Source organism: Miniopterus schreibersii (genome assembly GCF_964146895.1).
Source record: "Miniopterus schreibersii genome assembly, chromosome: 16".
NCBI lineage: Eukaryota > Metazoa > Chordata > Mammalia > Chiroptera > Miniopteridae > Miniopterus > Miniopterus schreibersii.
The window spans coordinates 803,156-819,948 of NC_138116.1; the positions used below are offsets into that span (position 1 = coordinate 803,156).

A 16,793-nucleotide genomic window follows, 5' to 3' on the forward strand; every position below is an offset into this window, starting at 1 on the left:
TGGCAACATCTCTTTGTGGAGGCATCTCGCTCTGCCGTTTGCTCTGGCCCCGCCTTTCACCTGCTGCGTTTCTCAGGCACCATGCAAGCATGTGACCTACTGCTGTGTCTGCCTGTGTGCTGTGGTGCCAGTGAGCACACAGGCGTCACAGAGAGTGGCTCGATGAGAGCGTGTCTACAGTGAGAGCTGCTTCTGGAGCAGTGGCATGTTTAGAGACCTCTGAAACTGTCTCCTCACTGCCATCCGCCTGGGGACGTGCGGGGGCCTTGCAGAGGAGCAGAGCCACTTATTAGGGTGGTTCCCTTGAGTCTCCTGTTGTTAGTCCTGCTGAAGGTGTTTGTGGTACACAAGTGTGCCCGCTACCTGCCCCCCAGCCCTCCTGCTCCACAGTGTCTGCTGCCCAAGCCAACAACATGACAAGACGGAAGGTGCCCAGGTCTCCTGCCCTCTCCACTGGGAGCAAGGCGGGTCCCGTGCACGTGTCTCACAGCCAGGCACTCTGATGTCCTGAGTGTTTATTCCTGTTCTGGGTTCCCGTCAGGGGGTATAGAAGAGAGAGAGGGCCATCTGTCAGCCCTGAATGCCCTTAGTTACGTCTCGGGAGGAAGGTTCTCCTCTGGGAGCTGGGACAGAGCCACTTCTACTCCTCCTGTCTCATTCTCTAGGACTTCCACAGTCTTGCCACCTACTTGTCACAGAATACCTCCTCCATGTTCCTGGACACCATCTCGGATTTCCACCTCCTGCTCTTTCTGGTCACCAACGAAGTCATGCCTCTGCAGGTATGGACTGAGCGAGCGTGTGTGCCTGCTGCGCGCCTGGCGCCGGTGGTCCCAGGTGGGGCTGGGTACAGGGGCTTCCTCTTCCTCCAGAATCAGAGAGGTGGTCTCAGCCCCCCTTATGTCCTGTGGGCAGCAGCTTTGCACAGGGGACTTCTTGATCCAGAGGTGAATTTTTTCATTTAGCGTTTGCCTAGAGACAGTGTTTAAGTGTCAACTTTTTGTAAGGGGCTGGTCTCCTTGTATGTTCTAACCACAAGGATGCAGTGGTGGTGAGCTGGTCCCAGTGTGGGGCCGTAGAGATCCCACAGGAGTACTGTCCTGACAGCCTCAGAACCACACCCTGCTTCTTCCCTGTCTCCCCTCCTCCCAACCCACTGCTATCGCCTGGGCCAGATGGTTGGCCGGTGTCCAGACCCCGCACACAGCTGCACAGTTGGCTTCTGTAAGACTCTGAGGGGAGGAGAGGGCAAGTGTACAGATGGCAGTTGCTATCTGAGCAGTGCGGCCGTGGGCAGCCTGGCAGCGTGTCCAGCCAGGAAGCCCGAGGCGTGTGTCATGGCGTAGGTGGCCCTTCTCTCTGCTTGAGACCCAAGGAAACACCAGAGAGAGGGGGGAACAGTTTCTTACTGAGTTGCTGACACCAGTGTTGTGCGTCCCCCCAGCGTAACAGAGTAGAATAGAGAGCTGACCCCCGCCATGCTTTTCTCTTTCAGCTGGCCTGTGGCTACTCTTGTATTTTGCCACCTTTGTCTTGTGCCTGCATTTTGTCCAAAATGACCCTCTTCTGCCATTTCATACCAGGCACCCTGAGATGTCCCACCTGCTGTGCTTTCCCTATAAAGCTCAGATTTGCAGCTCGGCCCCAGGTTCAGCTGCCGCTTGTCCGGTGGGACAAGTGGTGCAAGCCCCTCCCCCCGCCCCCCAGGGCTCCTCACTGGGCAGCGGGTACTGATCTGCGGTCCCTGTCAAACATCACTTTCTATAGCTATTGTCTGAGGCCCCCGAAAGCTTACAGGTGTTGTACCTAAACTATTTTAACTCTCTGCCTTGCGACCCCGGAGGCCTGGGCTATAGCATATGTATTTGATGACACGACTGAGAAGATGAAGAACCTGAGGGGAGAGTGAGGGGGGTGGACACAGGACAGAGGCTCCTGTCTCTCCACCTGAGCCCAGAAAAGGGATGGAGCCTATTACCTGGGTGATGACAGATGGCACAGCAGGGCCGTTTGGGAGGAGTTTAAGGTCTAGCTTCATTTGGCACTCGTACATCTAGACTGAAGTGTGGGGCACTTTGCATTTCATGGTGACAGCCTGTGAGGTTCCCACATCCCCCTGAAGTGTGTCGAGATGCTGGGGAAGCAGCAGCCTACCAGCAGGAGTCTGTCCACTGTGGGCCAGGCTATGGAACCTTCTTTTCTGGCTTCTTGCAGGACAGCATCAGCCTGCTCCTGGAGGCCGTGAGGACCAGAAACGAGGAGCTCGCCCAGACGTGGAAGAAGTCTGAGCAGTGGGCCACCATCGAGCAGCTCTGCAGTAAGTGGCCTCCCAGAGCCCAGGGGCCCCACACCTGCTCTGCAAAGCTCCCAAACTCCTTATGCCCCAGAAGCCTGACCCAGACACGTCTGACAGGTGTCATGAGCAGTCAGCGGATGCAGGTGCCCTCTGCCAGGGCACATGGGTGTTCAGGGCTGTGATGTACACGCTGTGGGGGCTACAGATCTTTGGTGCACAGCTCTGGGAGTGTACATGTCTGCAGTGGGCATGCTAATCTTCCGGCATCTTAGGAGCAATTGGAAAGTTGTTGTAGAGAAGCTGGAACTAGGTTCACTCAAGTGCTGAGAGTACAGAGTCTTTGCTCTCCTCCAGCTTTTCCGTTTTCCCACCAGTCCTCAGAGCTTCCATGATTGACGAGGGAGGAGAGGTACAGAGCATATTGTGGGGCCTCATGTCCCGGAGCTGCATGACCGTGCCGCCTAGTGAGAGCTGTGTCTGCCACCTTGGGCAGGCGCTCCTGGCACAGCCTTTTCCCTGTGGGTGAGAGGTGCTGGAGTTCCCTCTGAGACAGCCTTGAAAGTACACATTAGAAAGTGTGTATGCCATGTTCTCAATCTAGTGGGCAGACACTAGAGACAAAATTAGCCAAGAACTTCCATGAAATCAAAGCTGAGGGGAGCCCGTGGGAGCTGCTGTTCTTTTCATACTAACACACCTAGAAGCTCTGGGTCTTGAGAGCTGGGCCTTCCCTGTGTTGTGCTTTTCTGTACAGTTCTGACACCAGACCAGCAATACGCTGGCTGCATGTGCCTGGTATTCTTGCCCCCCATCCCAAGACACTGCTCAGGTGTTCTAGAGACAAGGCATCCCACCAGACTCCCCATAAAGCCCTACAGCCGCGTGTTTGTGGGTAGACGGTGGAGCAGTGCTGGCCAGCAGCACTCAGCACGTGGTATCCCACTCCCCCACATGTGGCTGTCTGGGCTGCACACAGGGAAGCTGAGGTGCAGAGGGGCATCCTGGGGCCCTGGAGGGGAGGGCAGGTGGGCTAGGGGTTATCCTGGAGGTGCAGTGGCCATGTTGGGGGTGAGGAAAGCTAGGTCCGAGAAGGTTTGTCTGAGCAGTGAGCCTACAGCTGGTGACCCTTGGGAGCAGGGCCTGCTGGCTCTCCAATGCTCAGCTGGGAAGAGTCATAGCAACCAGGCAGCATAGCCTCTGCCGGGAGCTCCCGGCACTCGTGCTCACATCCAAGAGTCCGCTCTGGATTGTCCAGATCCTGCCGACAGGGTCTCCTCGAGGGGCTTGCCATACTGCGCACCTGGGATTTCCTGGTGTGCGTGTGGTGGAGGCCATGTAAGAGCTCTCTCTGAAAGCAGACACTCTGTGGAAGAACTAAGTATAAGTAAATGCAAAGAAGTACCATGTTTCCGGGTATTTTTAACATCAGTTTTACCAAAATTGATCAGTACAATCCCAATCAAAATCCCCATAGACACTTTCTTTTTTGAGTCGGGGGGAGGGGGATAAATTATGAGATGTATCTGGGCTGCGGAGGGCAGAGAAAGGTGAAGGCTGTGCACCACCCGGTCTCAGCGGGGACACTGTGGTGGCTACGGGGGCGTGGTGTCAGCACGACAGTAAATAGACTGTGACCAGCTGGAGCTGAGGGCCGGCTGATGACAAGGGTGCCTGAGCAGTTCAGTGAGGAAAGGAAGCCTTTTCAGGGAGGGCAGTGAGCCCCCCGGGGCCTGTGCAGAAAACAGTCTCCACAGGCACACCAGCTACCAAAGTCAGCTCAACACGGGTCATGGCCTCATGGTAGAAGCTAAGACCAGAGGCCCTTGGGTAGGACAGAGGAAAGGACTGACCGTGGAAAATGGTCAGTTGGACTTTTATCAAAATGAAACCCTTGGGCCCATCAAGAGACTTAGAAACGTGAAAAGGCAAGGCCTAGGCTGGGGAAATGTTTAAGGTGCAAGGATGTGACATGAGACTTGCCCCAGTACACAATCATGCGCCGCTCCATGACAGCAACGCTAAAAACGCGCAGTAGGTCTGCTTGCACCAGCGTCACCACACACACGAGGGGCGCTGTCCTATGGTGTGACGCCAGCTACAACACCACAGGTGATAGGAAATTTTCAGCTCTGTTGTGACCTATTGGACCACCTCTTAGTCTGTGCGGGTCCAGCGTTGGTGTGCAGCAGGTGACTGTAGAGAGCTTAGCATATTGATAGTGATCCAGACACAGCATGAGTGACAACTGAATCGGGAACCACTGAGTGTCCGTACTGTGGGTGGGCAGCCGGGACACTGGGCAGGATCCACTAAGCAGGGGCAGCAGGTAGGGCAGCTGGCTTCCAGCTATGCAGACAGCAGCTGTGTCTAGCGGGGTCCCGGGGGTGAGCAGGGACCCACAGTGGGGGCGGGGCCTTATCTGCCCACCCGGAGCAATTGCTTAGAGTCCATTTGACCCCGACAGGCAGTAACTAGAGCTCAGATGGCAGGGCGTCTTCCCTGTGCAGGAATGATGGGTGCTGCTTCTCTTCCCACCCTGCAGGCACAGTTGGGGTGCAGCTTCCGGGCCTCCAGGAGTATGGTGCCGTCGGGGGCTCCTCACACGCCGCCACGGCCGCCATGTGGGCCTGTGAGCACTGCACCTTCATGAACCAGCCGGGCACTGGCCACTGCGAGATGTGCAGCCTCCCCAGGACCTAGGGCCTCGGCCCCGCTGGCAGGACTGGGCCCACCCCAGCCCTCTCTGAAGCCAGGGTCACGGAGCCGTGCCCCAGGGTGGCATGGCTGCCCTGGGGGTCTCTGGCCCACGAAGCCTCTCAGCATCAGGCTTCCCTGGAGGTTGGAGCCAGGCTGGTGCTCTGCCGGCTGAAACCAGGCTCCTAGTGGAGGAGCAGTGGGCCTGACGCAGATGCCTCTCGGGTACCTACCTCCACGGTGGGGGGCCTGGCGCCTCGACATCTCCACCTGCACAGGAGGGCGGGAGTGCTTGCTGCTGCGCCAGCTTCCTCCTCTCTGGATGCCGTTTGTTCTTGCCCCTCCCTGGTTGTGGTTGGAGCTCTTGTGGCCTCTGTACCCTGTGGCCCTTGGGCAGGCCCTGCCTGGGGGGCACCTCTTCCCCGTCCGGTAGCCGTTGTCTGGTGGAAACGTAAGTGGCCACAGGCTCGCCGGCCTCCCGTCTGCTTGGTCTGCAGGTTCCTTTGCTGCCCACTTTCTCCTGCTCTCACCCAACATCCAGGTGGGATTTTAAAGTTGGCATTGGTTGTAATAACAGTTATCAGTAATTCCTGCCCAGAAGACGTTTATTTATTTTTTTAAAGATAAAAACTGCATAAAAGGGGAGTGAGAGAGACTAGTTTCCACTTCCTTCCCTCTAGTGAGTCCCTGTGGGTGTGCAGGGTGGGTGAGTATGGATGGGGGCCTACACTCAGTCCTCCTTGGAAGTAAACCTCAGTGCCTGAGACTTTCCTGCCAAGCTGCACGGCAGCTGCAGACATGGGCTGTCAGAGCAGGAGTATAGCAGTGGCTCCCGCCAGGCAGGGGCCCCTCCAGATGGCCAAGGCTGCTGACCAGGCCCCCTGGGGCAAACTAGGTTGCCCAGGACCAGAAGCTGGTCCCCTTTGACTCACACACAGTTCTTTCCCGTGGCCCTAGCCTCTGGCACAGTGACATGGCCATTGAGACAGGCCCGGGTGAGGGAGTGGGGCTTGGCTGTTGTGGAGCTACGTGGTTCTGCCATGGGGACGGGAAGGGTGCTGCTGTGCTGATGGTGTGAGATCCGGGCCATCCCAGGACAGAGGTGGTGGTCAGACCCTACAGGTGTGCCCTGGGGTCCTTACCCATCCTCTGTGGCTGGGCTGTGACCACGCCCTGCCCCGGGAACCCATGGGCATGCTGATGCCTCTTTGCCTTAATAAGAGCCGATCTCTGAGCTGTTCCCCACCCTCAGGAAGGGCCAGCCCAGACAGAGACTGCTTGGGGACCTCACATCTGCCCTGGGGCGGGGGCAGGCCTGTGGGACCTGCCCTTTCCCTCAGTGCAGTGCGGGAGAGCCCTTGGGTGTTGGCTGTGGTGGTAACAGCCCAGTCTGGCACCTCCAGGTCCACCAGCACAGACTTGTCTGCTCTTGGGGAGGCTCAGGTTGGGTCTGGCCAGAGCAGAGAGTGGCTGATCTGGAGGAGCAGGAGGGCCAGAGCGGCCAGTGCAGAGTACAGCTACCTTCGGGGGACTGTCTGGTCGCACTCCTGGCTGGCACACTGGCTGGACTCCAGCCTGTTGTGTGGTTCCTGTGACCAGATGTGAAGCTGCAGCTGGACCCGCGCTTGACCTCACTCCTGAGACCTCACCGCCCCCCGGCTCCCCAACGTGCTCTCGCCTTCATCCACTGCTAGCTTCCTTTCAACCAGCATTCTCCTCTCAAGCTCTGGCATCCACATAATTCATGTTCCCTTGTTTCTTCAGCTAAAGAAAAAGCGTTGTGACTTCTCTGCTTCTGGTTCGAGTTGCTCTTTGTTCAGTAATGCACTTTACCTTGTCCAAAGAGAGTCAGAGCTCAGCGGTGAGGGGGGGGCACCCTGCTGGTGGGCTCTGGCCTTGACCCAGGTGGCTCAGCCATGTCCTCTTGCACAGGGGAGGGGCCTCCAGCCCCCTGCATCCCACCTGCCCTGGTATGAGCACAACCCTCTTCTGCCAGGCACTGCAGTGGAGAGGGGTGACTGAGTGCACACCTGTTCCAGGGGACACTGTCAGTGGCCTCCGACCAGTCTGCCCCCCTCCATGCTCCATTCCACTCAGGGCCTATGGTGTGCTTGGGGTGGCCTCAGCACTGCCTGGACTTGGCCCTGCAGGGGGCCAATAAACACCTGAAGCCCCAGGCCTCTGCATCTGTCTGCAGGGCCAGTTCATGTGGCCTGTGTCAGGTGTGGACCATTGGAGGGTAGAGAACTCTCCTCCTGTCCAGGCTCCAGAGCTCTGCTTCCAGCCAGCAGTCTGGAAGGGAGCCTGGCCTCCCTCGGGGCCTTTCCTGCCTGTCAACCATGTGTCACTCCTGGGCCTCTGCCTGCTGGGACAGGTGCACGTGGCCCGGTGGCAGGTGAAGGGTGAAGTCCAGGAGCCCCTCAGAACTGCAGGGAACAAGCCAGAGGAGACACTGCTGGCCCGAGTTGCCTTGTCCCTTTGATTTCGGTGCCAGCCTTCATACGCAGCATTCAGCACACTCCTCCAGGTGACTCACTGCTCCCTCAACAGGTGTATAAAACCACCGCTGTCCGAGGGGCCTGCAGGCCTGTCCCTGAGATGACCGCGGACAGCTCCCAAGTTCAGGTGTGGCTGCTGTTCAGCTCTGGGCACCTGAGGCTGCTGAACTCGTTGGTTCTTGAAGTGAGAAGGTTCTCAGACCTTCCCCCAGAAATCAAGAAGTGGAATGTACTGATTGGAAACAGAACTCGGGGGCCTGCCCCCCTTTCCTGGCACTTGAGCAGGGACCGCACAGCCTGAAGCTTCCCTGCACATACCATGCTTCCTCCCCAAGTCGGGGTGTAATCTGTCCTAAGAAGACACTGCCTCCAAATCCAGCATAGAATCCACAGGATTCGGGCCAGGAGCGTGCACCTTGTGCGCACACGTGGTGACCCCTCACTCGGCCTCACCCCTCAGATGTCTGAGCCAGACCGGACTGTAGCCCTTTGCTTATGTCTGACCCCCAGGATCAGCACTCAAGGTCCTTTGATGTTTGGACAGGCTGGTGATGCTCGTAAATCCTTGTGTCACTGGGCGTGGGCCTGCTTGGGCTTGGGGCCAGGAGCCTGCTAGCAGAAGGGAGTGGGACGGAGGAGCCACCCACTTACAATGCCTGGAGGGGTGTTTCCCTCCAACTCAGGCTTGGTGAGCAGAGCAGTGCAGAACACTTGTCCCCTGGGGGGCACGGTCACAGTGGGAGGTGGCTTGAAAGGAGCGTGTCCCCACTTAGAAGGCCAAGTGGGAGCTGGTCTTCTTCATGCTAGTGGCCCTCCCTGTCCCAGCATCCAGGACAGCGTTTCACACCCAAAGACCATGGAGCAGAAAAGGGCAAACGCTGCAAATGCCACACATGCGTGCCCATCCCAGCACCCAGAGACGGTCCGACAGTGCCTATCCGCTGCCCTGGGGGCCAAGTGCCCGCTCCCACCTCAAGAGCAGTTAGAACTTTTGCTGCTGGTTCTCTTTTGGCAGGCGCACCAGCCTCCCTTGTGCCAGCTTAACTTCCAAGCCCAGAGAACACTTGGCAGCTGGGCCCCTTCAGCATGCCATGCCTGGCGATGCCTCCCATTGGCCTCGTGGGTGGCCTTGGAGATTGTCCCACTGGCTTCTTAAAGGAGAGGTTTCTCATCAGAGGAAAGCTCTTGGTCCCTCTCTGGTCTGCACCTCACCTGAGCCCAGGAGGCTGAGGAGGGAGCAGCCCGGTGGGGGCAGGGACGGCTTGCCCCGCTTCGCTCACCCCCAGGGCTGCCGGTGATTGCCCCTCATTTTCTTTAGGGCCCTGGCCCCCATCCCAGAGCTCCTCTGGCTTTCCCCACTGTCCGTTCAAACCAACACACCCGCGCTCAGCCCGTGTGCAGGCGTGGAGGGGGCACTTCTGCCCACGTTTGGCCCAACAGGTCAGAGGAAAGGGCCCAGAGCCACAGGCTGTGGAATCAGCAAGAGCTGGCGCCGCCCGCCCACTCCTGGGCCCCACAGCATCCCGGCGCTCCCCGAACCCCAGGAAGCCGCTTTAGGAGCGGCCCCCTGCTCCGAGAAGACGCGTTCTGCCGGCCCGGTCTAGGGCGCACGGGGGGGGGACTTGGTGCGGACCAAGGGGACCCCGCCGCCCGCCACGGGCGAGGGAGATGCGGCCGCGCGGAGGACGGACGGGGTGGCGAGGACAGGCCACCGTTTGCTAAGCTGCTCTGTCCCCCTAACTCGACCGCAGCGGCGTCGCCCCCCGGCCCGCGGGCCGGGGCTCCAGCCCGGACCCCACGACCAGGGGCGCGGCCGCGTGCTCCCCGGGTCCCGGCCCCGCCCCGCCCCGCCGCGTGCTCCCCGGGTCCCCGCCCCCCGCCCAGGCCCGGCCTCGGCCCCGCCCCCGCCGCGTCGCTTTACGGCGGAGGCCGCGTCGCAACGTGGGCGGCCGTACAGCGCCCCCGCCGCCCCCACCCGCGCCCCCGCCCCGCGTCCCCTGGCGGCGGGCCCGCACCATGGCCGGCCGCGCGCCGCGCGTGGACTACCTGGCGGGCTTCAGCTGCCCCGCGGGGGGCCTGGCGGCGGGCACGCCCCGCGTGCTGAGCCTGGGCGCGGAGGTGGCCCTGTCCGCCGGCGGGGAGCTCGTCTACGTCTACGAGCCCGAGGGGCGGCGGCTGAGCGTGAGCGGCGGGCGCGGGCGGGCCCGGGGCGGGGGCCCGGGGCGCGGGGGCGGGGGGGCAGGGGGGACGGGAGGGGCGGGGGCAGGGGGGGCGGCGCCCCGGGGCCGCTGAGCGCTGACGCCCCCGCCCTCCCGCCCCGGCGCCCAGGCGGCGTACAGGTTCCCCGGGCAGGTGTGGCACCTGGAGGCCCCCGCCCAACGCAGGGCGCTCTACGTGCTGTGCGCCCGGAGGGGCATCTACTGCTTGTCTTTGGACCAGGCGGGCAGGTAAGGAGGGGCCGCCGCGAAGCCCCCGGAGCCAGCCTGCTCCGTGGCCGGTGTCGTGGGGACAGCGAGTGAACGTCGTGAGTGACACCTCCCTGTGTCCCCAAAGGTCTGTGAGCCGGGGCGCTGGGGACGGCGAGGACGGCGAGCCCCCGCCCCCCGCGACCCCCGTGGACCCCGCCGCCTGCGCGCTCCCCGACGCCGCGCTGTGCGCCTTCTCCGTGCTGGGCGACGTGCTGGTGGCGCTGGCGCAGGGCCCCGCCCAGTGGAAGGTGCGGCTGTTTGAGTGTCCGCGCCCCGGGGAGGCCCCGGGGCCCGGAGGCCAGATCGGCGAGGTGGAGCTCTCTACCTACACCCCCCCGCCTGGGAGCCCGGGGCCGCCCCCAGCCCCCCGTTTCCTCCCAGTGCTGTGCTGCGCGTTGCCGCCGGGCTCCAGGGCTCCGCACAGCCACCTGCAGGGTCCCAGGGGCTTCACGCTGGAGGGGCCCCTCTTTGGGCTGCTCTTTGGAGCCGACGCCGCCCTCCTGGAATCTCCCGTGATCCTCTGTGGTCTCCCTGATGGTCAGCTCTGCTGCGTGGTCCTGAAGACCCTGGTCACCTCCAGGTTGGCCCCTGGTGACCCGAAAGCCCTTGTCAAGATCCTCCATCACCTGGAGGAGCCCGTCATCTTCATCGGGGCCTTGAGGACAGAGCCACTGGCTGAGGACCTAGAGGACGCCAACTCAGACTGCCTTGTGGCACTCGGTCATCGTGGCCGGACACTGGCCATCAAGGCCAGCTGGGACGAGGCAGGGAATCTGGTGCCGGAGCTGCGGGAGTACTGCCTGCCGGGGCCTGTGCTGTGTGCAGCCTGTGGCGGGGACGGCCGCGTCTACCACAGCACCCCTGCCAACCTCTGCGTGGTGGACCTGGCTCGAGGAGGCACCCCCGGGGACTCCGTGCAGCCCGACTGCCCAGGAGGCCTGCCCTCTTTGCTGTGTCCAGCCAGCTTGGGTGTCTGCAGCGTCGTCACCCTCTGTGTGTCGTCTAGGTCATCGGAAGGTATGAGTCGCTGTTTAAACCTGAAAAACCAGAGCTTTGGGGACAGGTGGACCCCCCTTTGGTAGTTTATCCCCTGGGAACTGGCCTGTTCTCTCCCTACCTCGTTCCCAGCTGCTGTAATCCTGGCAGGGCAGGTTCATCCTCACCTGGCAGAGCCTCCTAGTTGATGGTCTAGGTCTTGGGGTCAGAGAGTGCCTGCCTGTAGGAGGTGTGCCGCTCTGCCTGGGTGGGGTCTGCACCTGGGTGACCCAGGGCAGCAGTGTCTTTCCATGACAAGTCCTGCATTGCAGTTGGTCCAGGAGAAGTTCAGGCCTTGGCGTTTCTCCCAAAGGCCAGGAAACACCACCCCTGCTCACTGTTAACAAGCCACCCTGCACTGGAGGCAGTGGCTTCCTGGAGCTCTGGTCCTGTGTGTTCTGTCCAGTGTTGGGGGACAGCAGGTTCCCTAATGTATGTTCCTGTTAGATGGTCGCCGAGTTGGCCTGAAGCCTGCTGTAGGCAATTCTAATGTGGAAGAAATGCTTTGACAGGGAAAGGCCACTGTGCACCACAAGGAAAGAGGACCATGTGGATGGCGGGGCGTAGGAAAGCAGGCAGGAGTCGGATGGATATACCCACAAGGATTCCTTGTTTGGCTTCTTCTAGTCCCATCCGTGTGCGATGTGACACAGCGGTGCCACTCCTACTGTGCCGGTGTCTCCTTCTAGGGAGAGCTCTATGGAGTGTGTGTATGATGAACTTGGGCAGCTCCGCCCAGACCGTGGCGTACGTCCAGGCTCTCCATTCGTCCTGGGTCCTCCTTTGGGTGCTGGTTTTCGGCCAGCACTTGTCCTGAGTCTGGGGGAGCTGTTCCAGCAGCTTGCTCCTCCTGCCCATTGACTGGACCTGGCCTGTGTCATCTTCAGGGGGCACTGAGCTCCTGGCCCTGTCTGCCAAAGGCCGCCTGATGACCTGCAGCTTGGACCTGAACCCCGAGCCACCTCATCCCACCAGGGTGACTGCGGCGGACACTGGCCGAAAGATTAAGGATTTGCTCTGTGGAATCGGCACCGTCTCTGAGAGGTGAGTTGCAGGCTGTGCCCAGGCCAGGTGTGGATATTGCTCCAGGCCAGACCTTTTACTCTGCCTCTGGTCCCTACCAAGAGCCTCAGACATAGAAATGCCTGACACTAGGCTGGCTCCCTCAGAAGGCAAAAGGGGCCCCCACCGTTTTCTCAGACCACCCCCCTTTTCTCTAGTAGGGGATGTAGGACATCCTCTCCTCGGAGATCTTCTCCTCTTTGCGTTCACTGATGTCCACAGCCCTTCCTCTGACCCATTCAGAGAGAGCGGGTCCCTCACCTGCCCTCCTGTGGCCCCGAGGAGTCTCCTTAGGCTCCAGGGCCCTGTAGAATTGGGCCACGTCCATAGTGCTTTGTCACTCTAAGGGCTGAGTGGAGCAAAGAGGCCAACTCAGAACTCGAGAAACATGGTAGGGAGGCCAGCCTGGCACAGGCACCAGCTAGCCCATGTGGCCCTGGCAGGGGCGGCAAACTCCCTGACCCAGAGAGCTGGTTAGGCCCAGATGGCTGGGGACAGCATGGGTGGGACAAGGAGTGCTGCTCCCCGAGGCAGGTGCTCCCTAATTGGTGCTTGGAGCAAAGTCTGGACCTTTCTGACCCCAGTAGTAGGGGGTGGTACCCACCACCTCGGCTCCGCGCTCCTCCCTGGTGCCCCGTCTGCTCTCCCCAGAGTGTCTTCCCTGAAGAAGGCCGTGGACCAGCGGAACAGGGCCTTGATGTGCCTCAACGAGGCCATGAATGTGAGCTGCGCCCTGCTGTCCAGCCGGGAGGGCCCCCGGCCCATCTCCTGCACCACCACCACTGCCTGGAGCCACCAGGAGCTGCAGGACGTGCTGACCGCTACTTGCCTGCTAGAGAACAGTAGTGGCTTCAGCCTGGACCGGGGCTGGGCCTTGTGTGTCCAGGTGCTCCCCAGCTCCCATGCCTCAGACCCGGACACGGCCGGCTCAGCCGTGACCTACACCATCCCCGTGGACCAGCTCGGCCCCGGCGGTCGGCGGGAGGTGACGCTGTTCCTCGGCCCTGGGGAGGATGGCGTGCTCGACCTGCCCCTGACCGTGTCCTGTGCGCTCTTCTACAGCCTCAGGGAGGTTGTGGGCGGGGCCCTGGCCCCCTCGGACTCTTTCAAGGACCCTGCCTTGGTCGGGTGCCCCCCTGACGTCCTGCCTGAGCAGGGGGGTATCTGCCTGCCCCTGAGCGAGCACACGGTGGACATGCTGCAGGGCCTGCGTTTCCCTGGCCTAGCCGCACCCCACGTGCAGGCCCCCGGGCCATCCCACCCTTCGGGTGACCCCGTGAACACCTTCCTGGAAAGTTGTTGCAGGCTCAGCAGCGAGCCATCGGGCCCCGAGTCCCTGCGGGCCAAGTACCTGCCCCCTTCCGTGGCCGCTATCAGGGTGTCAGCAGAGCTGCTCAGAGCCGCCTTGGGGGACAGTTCATCAGGTTGGTGGTTCTGATCGACTGCGCTCTGGCCTTGTGGCCCCTGCTCCCTGTGGATGCACCAAGGCCCGTGGACGTGGGGTGCTTCCTCACTGTCCTAGGATCCATCCACGCTCACGGCCTGCACCTCTGTCCTTCAGGTGTGTCCCTGTGTTGTGCCACCTTGCAGTGGCTCCTCGCTGAGAATGCCGCCGTGGATGTCGTGAGGTCCCAAGCACTGTCCTCTGTCCAGGGAGTGGCCCCGGACGGCACTGACATCTGCCTTATTGTCCATGAGGCAAGCAGGGGTCAGCTCTCCTGTCCTTGGGGAAGGCGGCCTCGATGGCAGCTGCTCTGGTGGTCTGGGTTGTCCCATGTGGGCTGTGGGAGGTGCCCAGGCAAAGTCACAGTTGTCACCGTGTTCTAGAGTGAGGGCCACAGGGAGCAGAGTTCTTCCCAGACGGGTGAGCAGATTTGGTGGGAGTTGCCGTTAGTCAGGAGGACCCAGCACCAAACTTTGCCCAGGACGTTATAGGGAGGCAGAGGGGCCAGGGAGCTGTGGGTGGGCACGAGGCTCCTCCTGTGCCACAGGTGGCCGTGACCGACCTGTGCCCTGCGGGGCCCATCCAGGCCGTGGAGATCCAGGTGGAGAGCTCCTCTCTGGCCAACATGTGCAGGGCCCACCATGCTGTCGTTGGACGTATGCAGGTACATCCCCTGCTGGGGAGGTCTCCACGGGCTGGTTGGGACATGGACTCTGGGGTCTGTGGCTCCCTGCATGGGTTTTGGGACTTCAGTGCCGTGCGGGGGGTGGGACAACTCCAGCTCCAAGAAAGTCTTCACGTTCCAGAAAACGGCTGTCAGCTGGTGCCCCTCCCGGCACCGGTCGCAGTGCAGCCACCAGCCAGCCAGCTTTGGGGACTTTTCTTAAGCATGGTCTGCATCAGCCTCACCTGCGAACTTACCAACATGCATTCCCAGGCCCCAGCCCTGCCCTCGAGAATCAGCCCACAGTCTGAGCTTTGACGAGGGTCTGAGGGCAGTGCTGGACCTCAGGTGGGCCGGGCACCTGCACTAGCCCAGGCCAGCAACTCTAATGACCACCTTGTGTGGCACCATGACCTTTCTGTGACCCTTCTCATCCCGCCGTGACCCCAGTGGTCACCTCACTGCTGTGATGGCCCTGCCTGGCACACCTCGAGGCTTCGCACTAGACCCGGGAATCTGGTCCCGGCATTCTGGTGGCAGGTTGCCTCCACGGTAGTGGTGCCACCTCTTAGGCTCTACCCACCAAGGACACCTGTTCCCTTTCCATGCCGACGGCTGGTCCAGCTCCTGCATTTCTCCGCCCAGGGAGGAGCCAAGTGTCCCCATCTTCTCGAGGCTTTGCTCTGGAGGCAGCAGGGCCCTTGCTGTCTATAGCTGTCTGGAGCTTAGATCTGAACCCTGGGAGCCAGCGTGGAGGAGGGGGACTTGGAAAGCGGGACTTGGAGCAGCCCCACGGTGGGCTGAGTGGCCGAGCAGACTGGGCAGGAACAAGGGTGGGGAGCAGATGTGGGAGGGTGGTCAGCAGGAGCTGGTGTGTGCCTGCAATGGGGGGGAGCCCGAGGGGCCTGGGAGGAAATGGGGCGAGGCAGGGAGACTGGGGGAGGGAAGGGCCGGAGGACAGGCCCCCGGAGCCCTTGGCACTGCCTGTCACCCTCTAGCAACCTGCCCCTTGTGCCCTCAGAGGATGGTTATGGAGCAGGCCGCCCGGGGCTCCAGCCCACCTGACCTCCGCATGCAGTACCTCCACCAGATCCAGGCCAACCACGAGGTGAGGCCCCTGGGGTCCTGTCCCCAAACCTCCCAGCAGCCTGCACAGCCCTTAGAACCAAGAGGGGTGGGGTAGGGAGGCAAAGAGTGGCCTCGGTCACTTCTGTCTCTAGTTCTGTTCCTACCTGTTGGCTAGGACCCTCCTGTCACCTGGGGGTGTGGTCTCCCCTTCGGCCCTGCCACGCCCTGTCCTGAGGGGTCTCCAGTGGCCGGGCAGGTTGTCCCACACTAAGGCCACAGATGAGAGTTTTTCCTGAACCACGTCTCAAGTAGGGTTTGTGGGGGACAGGTGTCCCCAGAGGGACCTGGTGACATGCAGGTGGGAGGGTGGGGGCCTAGTTGTTGCTGCTCGCACCCACCTGCAGGCGCTGCTGCGGGAGGTGCAGACCCTGCGGGACCGGCTGTGCACAGAGGACGAAGCCAGCTCCTGCGCCACTGCCGAGAGGCTCCTGCAGGTGTATCAGCAGCTGCGCAGCCCCAGCCTCCTGCTGCTGTGAGGCCGGTGGGTCCCGCCCCAGCTCCGTGCACATTAACAGCCTCTGAGGACACAGTGCCTCTGGTTTTACGGAGAAAGATCGAGGACACAAAAGACTACTTCCTGGCTCCTGAGCTGGGAGGCAGGTACTGGCTGGTTGTGGCTGTGGAAGGTTGGGGGTGAGTTTGGCCATTGTACAGCAGACCAGACTCCTGGCCTCCAGTGGTCACTTGGCTTCCAGAGGCCAGGGAGAGACAGCTTGGGACCAGGATGTGGGGCAGGTTTGTGTCTGGCTGTCCCTGTTCCTGGAGGCACCTGCCCCGCCACCCACTCTGGGTGCCTTGGCTCTGCCCCGGCACTGCTGGGGTCACGAGGTGGGAGGTGCTCTGGGTGGCCTGCGGCCTGTGGCCAGGGCTGCCCCCAGCGCCCAGCACTGCAATCCCAGGGCCCCATGGTTGGGCGGGCCCAGCCGGTGCTGGTGTTTTCTGTTTGGGGAGGTGACTCCTGGGTGTCACTTGGTGCTCTCTTTGTGGGGCTGTGAGGGCCCTGCTGCCACCACAACAGACCCTTTCTGTGACCTGCCTCTGTCTCCGCTGGTTTTGTTACTCCCCCCCTCGGGTGGGTGGCAGCTCCCACACAGATTCCTGGGCACCCTCCTACTCTACACCATGCGAGCCCTGCCCTGGCCTCTCTGTGGTCCTGAGGTGAAGGGGTACACGTGGAATAAAAGGGGAAAACTACATTTGGGAAGAGGCAGGAAAAGAGGGACAGGACACAGGACAAATAGGACACAAGCCGCAAGGTGACAGACCTCAACCCGGCTGGGACGCGTAGTATAAGCTGGTGAAGACACAGACCCGCCTGGTCAGGGAACCGCCTAGAACAGCACACACAGGTGCAGGGTGGGTGCCAGGCTGCAGAGCCAGGGAAGGTGACAGCTGCTCTGGGAGCCACCTGGTCCAGGCCTTCACCCGCCTGGTACCCCTCCTTTGGCCACAGTGTGGCCTCCACCGAGTGGGCTGTATGAGGCCCTGGCCTGGCCATTACCAA

General features: G+C 61.5%; 2 protein-coding genes across 3 annotated transcripts in view; both read left to right on the top strand.

The window, feature by feature from the left end:
* Window positions 1-6,780, top strand: part of NPLOC4 (NPL4 homolog, ubiquitin recognition factor) — a 36,214-nt gene extending 29,434 nt beyond the window's left edge. For both annotated transcript variants that reach the window (XM_081162596.1, XM_081162595.1), the window contains 3 exons: window positions 666-782; window positions 2,215-2,317; window positions 4,839-6,780. In XM_081162596.1, the coding sequence (XP_081018722.1) occupies window positions 666-782; window positions 2,215-2,317; window positions 4,839-4,996 (378 nt within the window). In that variant the 3' untranslated portion in view covers window positions 4,997-6,780. The remainder of the gene's footprint in view (window positions 1-665; window positions 783-2,214; window positions 2,318-4,838) is intronic.
* Window positions 6,781-9,468: 2,688 nt separating this feature from the next.
* On the top strand, window positions 9,469-16,484 carry FAAP100 (FA core complex associated protein 100). The gene is made up of 9 exons (XM_081161498.1): window positions 9,469-9,669; window positions 9,817-9,935; window positions 10,042-10,973; window positions 11,879-12,035; window positions 12,705-13,477; window positions 13,615-13,751; window positions 14,045-14,161; window positions 15,183-15,269; window positions 15,634-16,484. Exons 1-9 carry the CDS (start codon window positions 9,505-9,507, stop codon window positions 15,763-15,765), a joined length of 2,619 nt encoding a protein of 872 aa, XP_081017624.1. The 5' UTR covers window positions 9,469-9,504; the 3' UTR covers window positions 15,766-16,484.
* The last annotated feature ends 309 nt before the right edge of the window (window positions 16,485-16,793 follow it).